The sequence below is a fragment of the Hordeum vulgare genome, chromosome 3H (assembly GCF_904849725.1).
Source record: "Hordeum vulgare subsp. vulgare chromosome 3H, MorexV3_pseudomolecules_assembly, whole genome shotgun sequence".
NCBI classification, from domain to species: domain Eukaryota; kingdom Viridiplantae; phylum Streptophyta; class Magnoliopsida; order Poales; family Poaceae; genus Hordeum; species Hordeum vulgare.
The window spans coordinates 582,027,466-582,039,507 of NC_058520.1; the positions used below are offsets into that span (position 1 = coordinate 582,027,466).

Sequence of the window (12,042 nt, forward strand, 5' to 3'; positions counted from 1 at the left end):
GTTGTGATACTAGTAGCAAATGAAGAACAACTGTATGCATCGAAAAAAAGTAAGACGGGACAACTAAATTGCAACGCATCACACCAACTTAGAGAAATCAAAAATAGCATTTTGGTAGTTCATTTGGTACTGATTCCTGTCACACTTATCTATCCCTGAAACATACTCATGAAAGAAGATGCAACTATTCCTGTCATACTGATTCCTGTCATAACCTCATTAAAATTAGTTGGCAAGATTAATGTAGCAAGCCATTTAATCATTGTCTACTCATGAAAGAAGATGCAACTATTAATCATAACAAATACTCATGCATTCCCCATAGAGTGTCGTTGGTCACTTTTATCTTTATGTACAAATGAGCAAGGGTCATTACTCATTACATGCAACATACTATACGTTTTATGTAATGCATTTATAATGAAAGATAATATGACTGGCAAAATCATGAGAAAACATGCAACTGAGAAAGACTTTAAGAAATGCATCTTTGTATCAATCCACTTCAGAACATTGAATAGAATACCAAAGACAATGAAGAGAAAAATTCCCAGGTAAAAGGAATGGATGGAGACTTACATCAATTACAACAGGAATAAGTAATATCTTCGATTCACCGTTGACATTCAATAATTGAGTTGCATAGCAAAAGAAATAATCTCATTAGACCAGTTATACAAAACCACACGTCCATATGGATTGTCAGGGAATTTTTCAGTATTAATAAACTGTTGTCAAGTAGCTCTAAGGGAGAATATAAAACCACATATCTACAGGGATGCTCAGGGGAATTTTCAGTATTAATATAAAACCACATACCGCCGGCGCCCCAGTCAACCACATATCTACAAGTTTATGATGTTACCAAATCAACTATGAAGTGTCATTCTCATGTATATCCTCTTTTTCAGTATTGTAGCACCTGAGGACAAGATGGCTGACATGGTTCTAATGGGTTTATCTGCAGGCCGCAGAGACAACAATCGGTCATTGGTCACGGGCTCAAAGGTAACACCTATACGACCCCTTATGTTGCAGCAGAGATCTTCTCTAATAGCGAACAATTACAATAATTTGGCAATAAATCATCAGTGTAACATCCAGAAGCATATTGTTACCCCAGTTTTAGATGTTGAGGGTGGACTTCTTTTATCTGTGGTTAAGCGATTCATTATTTGTCTGTACATGTTAATTCGGGCTTGTGATTCATTACGCTTTAATTTTCTTGCTTCTATGTGCGTGGGTAATTAATCCATATTGTTTCAACATGACCATGGTAGATTAGTTAAATAAGTTGTGATAGTATCTCCAGATATCCTAGTTAATAGCCCGTGACCATGTCATCAAAGAACATTTCTTAAAGTATTAGTTAATAGGCAAGCACTATTATCCATAGCATCATGATTATTTTCAGTACACAAAAGAATCTCCATATAAGTGTTATGAATACTTACTGATTTATGTCACATGTTTGTGTAATACTACAAAAATAAGCACAAATGAATTTCAAGCCTGCGGAAAATGGAATTATTCAATTCTGTGTAGTCAAGATTATTGGTTACCTATTATCGTTTAGTTGGTTTATAAAATCATACCATTGTTAATATAATATGATGTTTGGATAATTGTTAGTATACTAACTACATGCCGATGGTACAAAATTAATAGCCACATCCAATTATTCTAAGATGCGCGGTGTTTTAATATGCAGTTTCTTATCTAAACAAGCAATGTATATTCAGAACTCGTGCAAGAAAACTAAGAGAATATAATGTTGTCAGTTTACAGAAATGTTCAAGACTCGAAGTCTCTGTGTTTCTACTTCATAGCATGGTGATGGCCCTTCTGGTTTATTATGATGATTCATATAGTTTTAAGCTGATGCAAGATGCCAAATTTTGTTAGTACAAAGATATAGGGTGCACTATATGCAATTTTATGAATAAACTCATGTTGAAAAGTTTTTCAATTAGCCCCACATCTATATATAAATCAATGTCTTGGTAAGTCATATTTGTGAGCATGTATAATATGAGAATTCCTACTTATTGTATTGTGGCTCCTATCTATCGGCATTGGCCTAATATTCAGGCACTGCTTGTCTCTCTCGTGTCCCTTTGCCATCTTCCAGCAGGAATGTGCACTCACACTGTCACGCAACAGTAAAAGTATAGAAGCAGCAGTTCACCAACCTTGCCTGCAGAGTCCAAAAGCAGGGGATGAGTGCTTACGTTAGCTGAATAGACAACCTAGCATATTCCCTGTTTATAAGAGGATTAATAAATCCAGATGCTTACCAGATCACCAACAACCGGTGATGCGTCGATACCCGAAACTCCTTCCCTTGTCCGCCGTTGCGGCGTCCCCTGCTCGCTGCCACCGGCATGAGATCCCGATGAGGGTGAGGAAATAGTGCAGAGGCATCACATATTTTCTTAGAGGGCCTTGCTGCAACAGCAACTTCCCTGTCATGGAGAAAATTCAAGGGTCAGGAGAAAGAACCCAAATATAACAGAGGCATAACTAGTTACTTATTACAAATTGTTAAAAAATATCAATTTTTCGTGTGCATGAGCAGGACAATTTATGGATGTGAATTTTACTGGGTCATTACAAATCACATGCCATGAAATGAAATTGAAACCATATACCAAATTACATTCCCATCAACTTGTTGTACACATTACATCCATGGCAAGAAAAATAGCTACAAGGCATGTTTAACTGCTACACGGCAAGAAAAATAGCTGGAAGCTTACCTACCAAACGATCTCACGACCAACGTCTGAAACTCAATGACACTCACGAGCAAGCTCATCATATTCATCCTTGCCAACAATGTACAGGCAGACGTCCCCGATCATGGTATACACAACGGAGACCGGCCTGGGAAAGCACCAACAATCAGATATTTAAATGGGGAGTTAAAAGGAACATATGCTTGGTTCAGATTGAAGTCATGGCAACCATGGAACTGGAGTTGAAGATGCATATGTAGCAGCTCGAATTCTCTATCATATGGTTGATTGTACAGATGCCTAAAGGAAGGTTACTTTGAAAAAAAATCTTGCAATTTACTGGGCTATCAACAGCTCATAATACGAACGTCGTCATATAAGAAGCTAGGAGTAATAATGAAAATGACAAATCAAGAATGTCTGATCCAGTAACAAGTCAGGTAACCGCACGTCGGTCAACTATTGGCGCCTACACACAGATACAGGTGTATAGCAATGGTAATCCAGTACCAGGTGCACCATATTCATATATCATCCATTAAACAAACAACAATGGGCCTGAGTGTCTATTAAAGCTGAAGTGCCTTTTGGTGACATGAAAAGGGTCAAATAATTTCTCTTGTGTATCTCTAATCAGTGATGTTTGGAGAGAAATATGTTTGTAGTAACAGAATTGGAATAGATGTTTATCGTTCTCATTTTACCAACATGACAGTGCAACTACGCAGCAATGCTTATTCCCCACACCACAAAGGCAGTAATGTTGCAACATGTATTTTTTAAAAGAAGAAAAAAACTACTCCCTTCGTCGCCGACCAGGTACAGCACCGTGGACGCCAGGTCCTTGTCCGGGTCCAGCCACCGCCGCAGCGGCATCTCCTCCCCGGTCGCCTTCTCGGCCTTCTCCTCCCCAACAGAGACAGGGAACTTGTCCCCCAGGTGCAGGCCGTGGCAGACGGCGTTCACCCTGATCTTGTGCTTGCTGAGCTCCATCGCCGACAGCTGAAGGAACAACAAAGAGCATTGTGATTATGTTACTTGTGCATGTATTCAGGATTTATGTGGGCATTCAGGCTGGTATTACAGGGAAGAAGGCTTACTCTGACGAGCTGATGAACAGCGCCTAAACTCGTGCCGTATGCTGCAGCCCCTGGATACAATCCTCTCTCGGCGCCGATGATCTGGGTCAAGCACACGACGGAACCGCCGGACTGCGCGTCCCGGAACCGCTTCGCCATCGCCTTTATCAGAAGCCAAGGTGTGATTACATTGACTTTCATGGTCTTCTTGTACTCATCTTCAGATACGCTGAGGCAGTCTTGCACTTCCCCTGCTCATATATAGTAGGCAAGCAAAACATTCATGGTTCAAAGATGTTCATGGACGGAATTGGTGGATGGTAAGGTAAGCTGACTGGGAGATGGAGAGAAGATCTGAAGTTCTGAAGAATTGATTAGGACGATGATGGGTCGGGCTTGTGCATTTGTGATTCTGTCACAAATAAAAATGGGCATGTGTATCACGGTGTCTGTCAGCGGCATGTGTATGTGTGTATGTGTGCATACCGTCGTAGGAGGAGCAGTTGACGAGGGCGTCGAGTCCGCCATCCCCGAAGCAGCGCCAGGCCGCGACCAGCGCGACGCCGACGGCCGCCTCGTCGCGGGCTGCGAGGTCCAGACCGGGATGAGGAGGAGTCGGGCGGCGGCGAGGAACTGCTGCATGATGCAGAGGAAGGGGAGGCCCAGGGGGTCGTCGTCGGCGGCCGGGAGGTCGGCCCAGCTGTTGAAGGACGCGGCGGATGAGCAACCGCAGCGGGTGGGTGTGGGTGTGGATGTGGAGGGTCGATGCGGGCGGGATCGGATGGGGAGGAGGAGGTGCGGGTGGCGGGATGGTCTCGGCGGCCGCGGGTGGAGGAGGAGGAGGAAGAGGGGCTGCGACGACGAGGAAGGAGAAGGGAGGGGAGGAATGGCGGCAGCGGAGGAGGAGGGGTCTCTTCGTAGGGTACGGGGAGGAGGTGGGGATCGAGAGGGGGGAGGGGACGGGGAGGAGGCGGCGGCGGCTGCGAGGAGATGGGGACGAGGGAGGAAGAGTGGGATGGGGGATGTGAGCTAGGGTTTTGGGTTGTGGGTGGGGTTATCTTTTTTCAGTTTTTTCTTTGTAGATAGATGGATGGATGGATGTCGGATGGAGAGATGGATGGATGGATGGATGGACGCCATGTCATCGATCCGTGGGAAGGGTTCTGAGTGTTACGACATTTTTATAATCGTCGTAAAAGTTATGACGATCTCATCTTATGTGGTTACGACGTTTTTGACTCACATCATCGTAATTTATATGTAGATTTGATCCCCTCAAACAGTTTACGACAATCTCGGATAAATCGTCATAGATTTATGACGAATTCATCAACGACGTCTTAAAAAACATCATGTATGAGCATATTTCTTGTAGTGGGCCTGCGGGGGCGTGGGGCCTATGCTAGGGTCTCCGGGGTGCGGCGGCGAGGCGGGGGTCGCCGGGCCGTGGGATGTCGGAGGCGAGGCCAGTGCGCGGGGTCACGGAGCCGGGGTCGTCGGGGCTTGGGACCGGGGGCGAGGCCAGGTTGCGGGGGCACGGAGCTGCGGTCGCCGGGGCTTGGGGCCGAGGGCGCCGGCGGCGGGGATGAAGCGGAAAGAGGCAGGGGCGGGGTGCTCTGGATCTGGTGCGTGTGAGAGAGAGACGTGATCTATATGTCGATCTGAATAAAGAGAGCCTATCACATGCGAGGACACGGATCCCTCCCCAGAAACAAGTCCTGGCCATCCTCTCTTCCTACATCCAACGCTCCAAAACCCTTCCCTCATACAACACACCTCTATCACTTTTTCTCTTCTTCTTTTTTCAATCAGTAGCACTTAATGACCAATTTGTGCAATAGTATCATGACCTAATGGACGCAAAAGGTCATAACATTATGGGCTTTGGACCCTCTTAGACTTGCCATGACTAATTTCGGAATTTTGGTCATGGATCAATGACCAATGAAACCACCGTCATTTTTTTGGTCATAATTGATAATTTTTCTTGTAGTGTTGGTTGGATGCTCATGGGACAAATCTGGGTGAAAACTTGGAGCCGGTGATGGTGATGCCCTCGGTATTGTTTCCTTCTTGAAGGCGTCATCGAGGTGAAACTCCCAACTCCTTCCGCTACCTCTGGGGGAAACTCAAGATCAGCCGATTGAATGACGGCGACACACTTGTGTCGTTCCCTCCTTGGGGCGTCATTCTTTAAGGTGTGCATTGGCTTGAGGAACCGGTCGATGGTTCCAGCGATGGAGCGGTTTTCCTTGTGATGCATCGACGAAGTGGAGTCTCGGCGGCGTGGCGTGGTAGGGACTCAGCGAAGGATGTGTGATGATGGATGTGCGCGGGAAGGAGGCGTTGTCTGGCGCCATGGGGACGTTGATGAGACGCCTTGCATGGTTAATGTGTGAGTTCCTGCTTTGAAGATGGATCAGTGGAAGATGGCGATGACGATCTATAAGTGTGCTAGATCGATTTACGTCCCAAACCCGATATTTAGCTTGGTTAGGACATCCGGCTTTAGATGTTAGGCATTTGTGCGATGTTTGTTTGATATTAGGTTTGGACTATCGACACCCATTTATGAAGTGGATATGAGTAGCGATAAATGTTGTTAAGATGGTGGCTTCAGACTTTTGAATTTACTATTTTATAAGATGTTTATAAATAATTAATAAAATGGTTGCATGCATCTTCAGATGCAAAAGAATATGCAGAGGCCCAGGATCATCCTTCTTTAAATAAAAAAAAAGTTTCGGGTCCCAGCCGTTAGGCATATACCGTGATTTAACCAATCAGTGCCGGTCTTGTGTGTATATGAATAAAAGCGAAGAGAGGGGAGAGAGTGACACCTCCATGAGGGAAGAAATAAGCTGATCGCTATCTTTGCAACATATTTCCTCCATTTATGTATACAAGATTATAAATCCATATTATAGATATCAAGACAAAAATTATTGTTTTTAGGTTAATGTTGTAAAACACCTTGTCTCCTTATTTATCGTGTAAATTAATGTGTATTTTTTTCTCTCATTCACATCAAGTCAATGATCTCACTCCCGTATTCATGCAAGGGATAATTAATGTTCTTCTTTGTTACTCATTAATATTGCATCGATTAATGTTAGTGGCCTTATATTTCTGTAAATTATAATTTTAATAGTGGTCTTGTATATAAAAATGAAGGGAATATCAACTTATAAAACATTAACCAAACAAACATTTTAGTCCAAATCATTGACCGGTGTCTGAACCAAGCGAGCAACATTATGTAGAGAGAACAATTACTAGCGTACATTTCAAGTGAAAAGCCCCTAGAAGCGAGCTTAAGGGCACACAATGGAATTGCAGCAATTGTGCCTACCAGGAATACCCTATTCCAGATCTTTAATATAATCCCAGCAGCAATGACAGAGCACTATGAACAGAATGCCAGAGAACTACACACTCCGTTTGGATTTACTTATCGTAAAAATGAATAAAAATAAATGTATCTATAGCTAATTAAAATGAGCTTATAGCCCCTGTGCGATGTTTTTCATAGAAATTGGATGGAATGCGGCGTTTTTCACGAGAATGGCTATAGTGCCACAGTTTGGAGTGCGTGAATAGCCACGCACGACATGGCCCTTAAGCTCAACTAATGCCCTCGTCGGACGTTAAGGGTTGGACCCACCACTCATCCACGTCGACGTGGGACCCAGACGACGGCGACATGGCCTTGTCCCCACGTCAGTCAACCACGTTACATGGATTTGTTTATTATACGAGTGGGACCTCACACGTCCAGTCAACCCGGGGCATGCACTGTAGCGACCCATGCCTCTGTTCATGGCGGAACCGTCTCGACCTGGTGACGCCCTTTTCCCTGCGGGTTTTTCACTGCCACGCGCCGCCGTCCATCACTGCGGGTTTTTCTAGTCTACAACATGTTGTCTCGGCTTCTTCGGGCTGGAGGAAATCAATGCTGGCGACGACGGTAGATGGAGCGGGCGAGACGAGCGGCGACGCGAAAAGAGAAGCAGCAATCTTCGTCGAGGCCGGCCGCGACGCAAGGCTTGGGGTCGCAATCGCAGGAAACGGCGACGAGGGAGTGTGGAGGATGGGGTGGTGTGTGTCGATGGTCGCAGAGGAGACCGGCGGCCCGATTCGTGACTCGGGCAACCATGAGGGATCCAAGCAAGTGAAACCGGATTTCAATGAAGCAGGTGTTGAAGCTGGCGTGGCGGCGTCACGGCTACGGCGGCGAGGGTTTTCCAGTTTGTCGTCATTCGCCGCGGAGGGCGAGACAGAGGTTTGCCTCGATGCGCAACATTGATGCGGGCGACCAGAGCAGCTCGGGCCAGAGCTCATTGAGCAGGATTTCAACATGCTCAACCCTGATTCAACGCGAGCCGAGCCTGGACTTCGAAGTAGCGGTGGCCCTAGAGGATTTCAGTCAAGTTGCCGGGCTGGCGGAGGACACATTGGTGTGCTCTGAAATTCTCTGCGAGATGAAATTCAGTCAAGCTACAGAGCCAGCTGCAACAACAGAGACAGCTCGAGGGCCATGGCGTTCGAAGGGAAGATGGACGCTAGAAGATTGAGCTGCAGACTGTAGTTTAGTTTGGGGTTCCGTTTAGTTTGTGAATATTGTTAACTGAAGACTGTAGTTTAGTTTGCCGAGCGCTGGGGGAGTACTTTTGGGGTGAACTGGCCATGTAATCACTCTGTCGAACACCATGTGTGTGTACTCAGTTACATACCGATTTTGGTATTCGCACGTTCCTGTAGGTGAAATCTTGTCAGCAAGAGGAACATCTAGCTAACTTTGTGTTATTCTTGTGTTCCTTGTGGGCGTGCGAGGCACCATCTAGCTAGGATTGTGGCATTCTAGCTCTGTTGAACATCTAGCACTGCTCTGTTGATTTTTTCTTCTTCTTAAGTTGAAACCTTATCTACATGCTTATAAAAGATGTCATCTGTAGAAGGTTTCTCCTTTTTTGATTTTAAATGGTTTATTATCATTTATACAAACCCACATTTCACACCACATTTCTAACCAAATGGCACTTTGAGAAAGTTTTTTTTCCACCATATCTAAAGCAGCCAAATAAATTTGAGTTGTTTGTATATGACAAACTAAGAACGTGTGCACTGGTTTTTCATTTTTTTTTGAATTTTTTATGCTCATTTTAAATTTGGTCAAACCTAAGTTTGATCAACATTTAAACAAGTTTCAAACATGAAAATGAAAAAGTAAGCATGGATCCTTCTTAGTCACTCCAAAACCAAGCTTTTGTGAGGTTTTTGAAAGTTTTAAGTTCCACACCTAAAACCACTTGTTTCACACATGAGAGTTCATAATTTGAGATTTGAGATTTCACACCACATGCAAGCATATTTTGCTTCAATATGTCTATACCTTGTTTATCAATTGGAGTTGTTAGTATATGACAAACTAAGAACATGTGCACTGGTTTTCAATTTTATTTTATTTTTGAATTTTTTATCCTCATTTCAAATTTGGTCAAACTTAGACCTAAGTTTGACCAACATTTAAACGAGTTTCAAACATGAAAATGAAAAAGTAAGTCTGGATCCTTCTTAGTCACTCCAAAACCAAGCTTTTATGAGGTTTTTGAAAGTTTCAAGTTCAACACCAAAAACCAATAATCTTCATACATGAGTTCCAAACCAGCTTCAAAGGTAGGGTAAACAGCCTCATTTCTAACCAAGTTTTTTTCCACCATGTCTTAAACAACCAAATAAATTTGAGTTGTTAGTATATGACAAACTAAGAACATGTGCACTAGTTTTCCATTTTTTTTGTTTTCTTTTTAATTTTTTATGCTCATTTCAAATTTGGTCAAACTTAGCATTTTTGAAACTAAGATTGCACTGTTTCTAACATTTTTCAAACAAGTTTCAAACATGAACAATTTTCAAACAAGTTTCAAGCATTTTTCAAACAAGTTTCAAAAACCTAGTAAAAAGACGCTAAATGTGCCAGATCTAGCCCTGTTCTAGGCCAGCAGTAGGATTATGCCTGATAATATTTTTTCGATGATTTAATTCTCACGGTGCGCCTTTTAACTTTGGGCCACAACCCACGTACTAATTCCTTTCTCAGGCCACGGCCCAGCCTCCCGTCCCCCTCCTCTATTTATCCGGTGAAATGGGGTAAAATGTGTCGTACCCTAGCTATTATCACTCCAATAAAAATCTGAGCCACTCTCGATGCCGGTGAACAAAACCACGCAATCTAGCCCCGCCGCCGCAGATCCAGCGTCGCCGTTCGACGATCATGAGGCCCGGAAGTTCCACCTCGTGTGGCGGCCATTTCGGCGGCGGAAACCACTCCGATAAGGACTGGCAAGGGGCGAAGCGGACGGCGCCCGCCTGTGACCACGAACGGGCAACACAGGTATCTTCCGACGCTGCTCGAAAGCGCGACGCGCGTAGGTACACCAACTGGGGGCTCGCGGCGCCGCCTGCGTTCGCTCGTCGAGAGGTGGAGGAGCATGACTGCTGGATGGAGATAGCGGCGGCGGCACGGGTGGCGATGGCAGCTCCTCTGGCGCGGATGGCTGATATGTCTCCAACGTATCTATAATTTTTTTATGGTTTCATGCTATTATCTTGTCAAACTTTGGATGTTTTGTATGCCTTTTATATCTTTTTTGGGACTAACTTATTAACTCAGTGCCAAGTGCCTTTTCCTGTTTTTTCCGTGTTTTTGACCCTTTTCAGAGGAGGATTTTAAACGGAGTCCAAACGGAATGAAACTTCCAAAAAGATTTTTTCCGAAACAGAAGACGATCGGGAGACTTGAGAACCAATGCAAAGGGTCACGAGGGACCCCAGAAGCCCCCTAGCCGCAGCTAGGGGGGCCCGCGCCTCCCAGGCTTGTGGGCTCCCTGGGCCTCCTCTGCCCTAGGTCTTTCACTTATATATTCCCTAAAATCCCAGAAAAAATCAGGGGAGCCACGAAAATACTTTTCCGCCGCCGCAAGCTTCTGTCTCCGCAAGATCCCATCTGGGGCACGTTCTGGTGCCCTGCCGGAGGGGGGATTCGGATACGGAGGACTTCTTCATCAACACCATGACCTCTCCGATGATGCGTGAGTAGTTCACCATAGACCTACGGGTCCATAGCTAGTAGCTAGATGTCTTGTTCTCTCTCTTGGATCTTCAATACAAAGTTCTCCATGATCTTCATGGAGATCTATCAGATGTAATCTTCTTTGCGGTGTGTTTGTCGAGATCCGATGAATTGTGGATTTATGATCAGATTATCTATGAATCTTATTTGAGTTTCTTCTGATCTCTTATATGCATGATTTCGTATCCTTGTAATTCTCTTCGAGTTGTGGGTTTTGTTTGGCCAGCTTGATCTATGATTCTTGCAATGGGAGAAGTGCTTGGTTTTGGGTTCATACCGTGCGGTGACCTCACCCAGTGACAGAAGGGGTAGCGAGGCACGCATCGTGTTGTTGCAATCAAGGGTAAAAAGATGGGGTTTTCATCATTGGTTTGAGTTTATCCCTCTACATCATGTCATCTTGCTTAAGGCGTTACTCTGTTCGTCATGAACTCAATACACTAGATGCATGCTGGATAGCGGTCGATGTGTGGAGTAATAGTAGGAGATGCAGAAAGTATCGGTCTACTTGTCTCGGACGTGATGCCTATATGTATGATCATTGCCTTAGATATCGTCATGAATTTGTGCGGTTCTATCAATTGTTCGACAGTAATTTGTTCACCCATCGTAATATTTGCTATTTTGAGAGAAGCCTCTAGTGAACACTATGGCCCCCGGGTCTACTTCACATCATATTTTCAGCCTTACACTTTTACTTCGTTGCACTTTCGGCCTTCAGATCTCACTTTGCAATCAATCTTGAAGGGATTGACAACCCCTTTATAGCGTTGGGTGCAAGCTCTTTTGTGTTTGCGCAGGTACTCTGTACTTGACGCGATTCTCCTACTAGATTGATACCTTGGTTCTCAAACTGAGGGAAATACTTACTGCTCCTATGTTGCATCACCCTTTCCTCTTCAAGGGAAAAACCAACGCAAGCAAGTCTCCGTCAACGTGTCAATTTCTGGTGCTGTTGTTTGAGAAGTAGCAGAAGGATTTCTGCCGCCGTTGCCGGGGAGGATCAAGTCAAGAACTCATCCAAGTAAGTGTCGCAAACTCATCTCTTGCATTTAGTTTTTTGCCTCTCGTTTTCTTGTCCCCCACTTCTGAA

The 12,042-nt window shown here is 44.5% G+C and overlaps 1 protein-coding gene across 1 annotated transcript; it reads right to left on the reverse strand.

Annotated features, from left to right (window-relative positions):
• Positions 1 to 3,193: 3,193 nt before the first annotated feature.
• Positions 3,194 to 7,522, reverse strand: LOC123442090 (carbonyl reductase [NADPH] 2-like). The gene is made up of 6 exons (XM_045118193.1): positions 7,482 to 7,522; positions 7,094 to 7,179; positions 4,304 to 4,453; positions 3,839 to 4,068; positions 3,539 to 3,740; positions 3,194 to 3,207 (listed from the first exon to the last, which is right to left on the reverse strand). The coding sequence occupies exons 1-6, from the start codon at positions 7,520 to 7,522 to the stop codon at positions 3,194 to 3,196; spliced, it is 723 nt and encodes a 240-aa protein (XP_044974128.1).
• Positions 7,523 to 12,042: the final 4,520 nt, after the last annotated feature.

Excerpts from the sequence above, each read along its gene's own strand:
- LOC123442090 (XM_045118193.1), bottom strand. The coding sequence starts at position 7,522 with ATGTCGCCGTCGTCTGGGTCCCACGTCGACGTGGATGAGTG. Across the intron at positions 4,454-7,093 it reads TTCACTTGAAATGTACGCTA|CAGTTCCTCGCCGCCGCCCG; the intron begins GTAATTGTTCTC and ends TGCATCATGCAG. Across the intron at positions 3,741-3,838 it reads CTGTTCATCAGCTCGTCAGA|CTGTCGGCGATGGAGCTCAG; the intron begins GTAAGCCTTCTT and ends TTGTTCCTTCAG.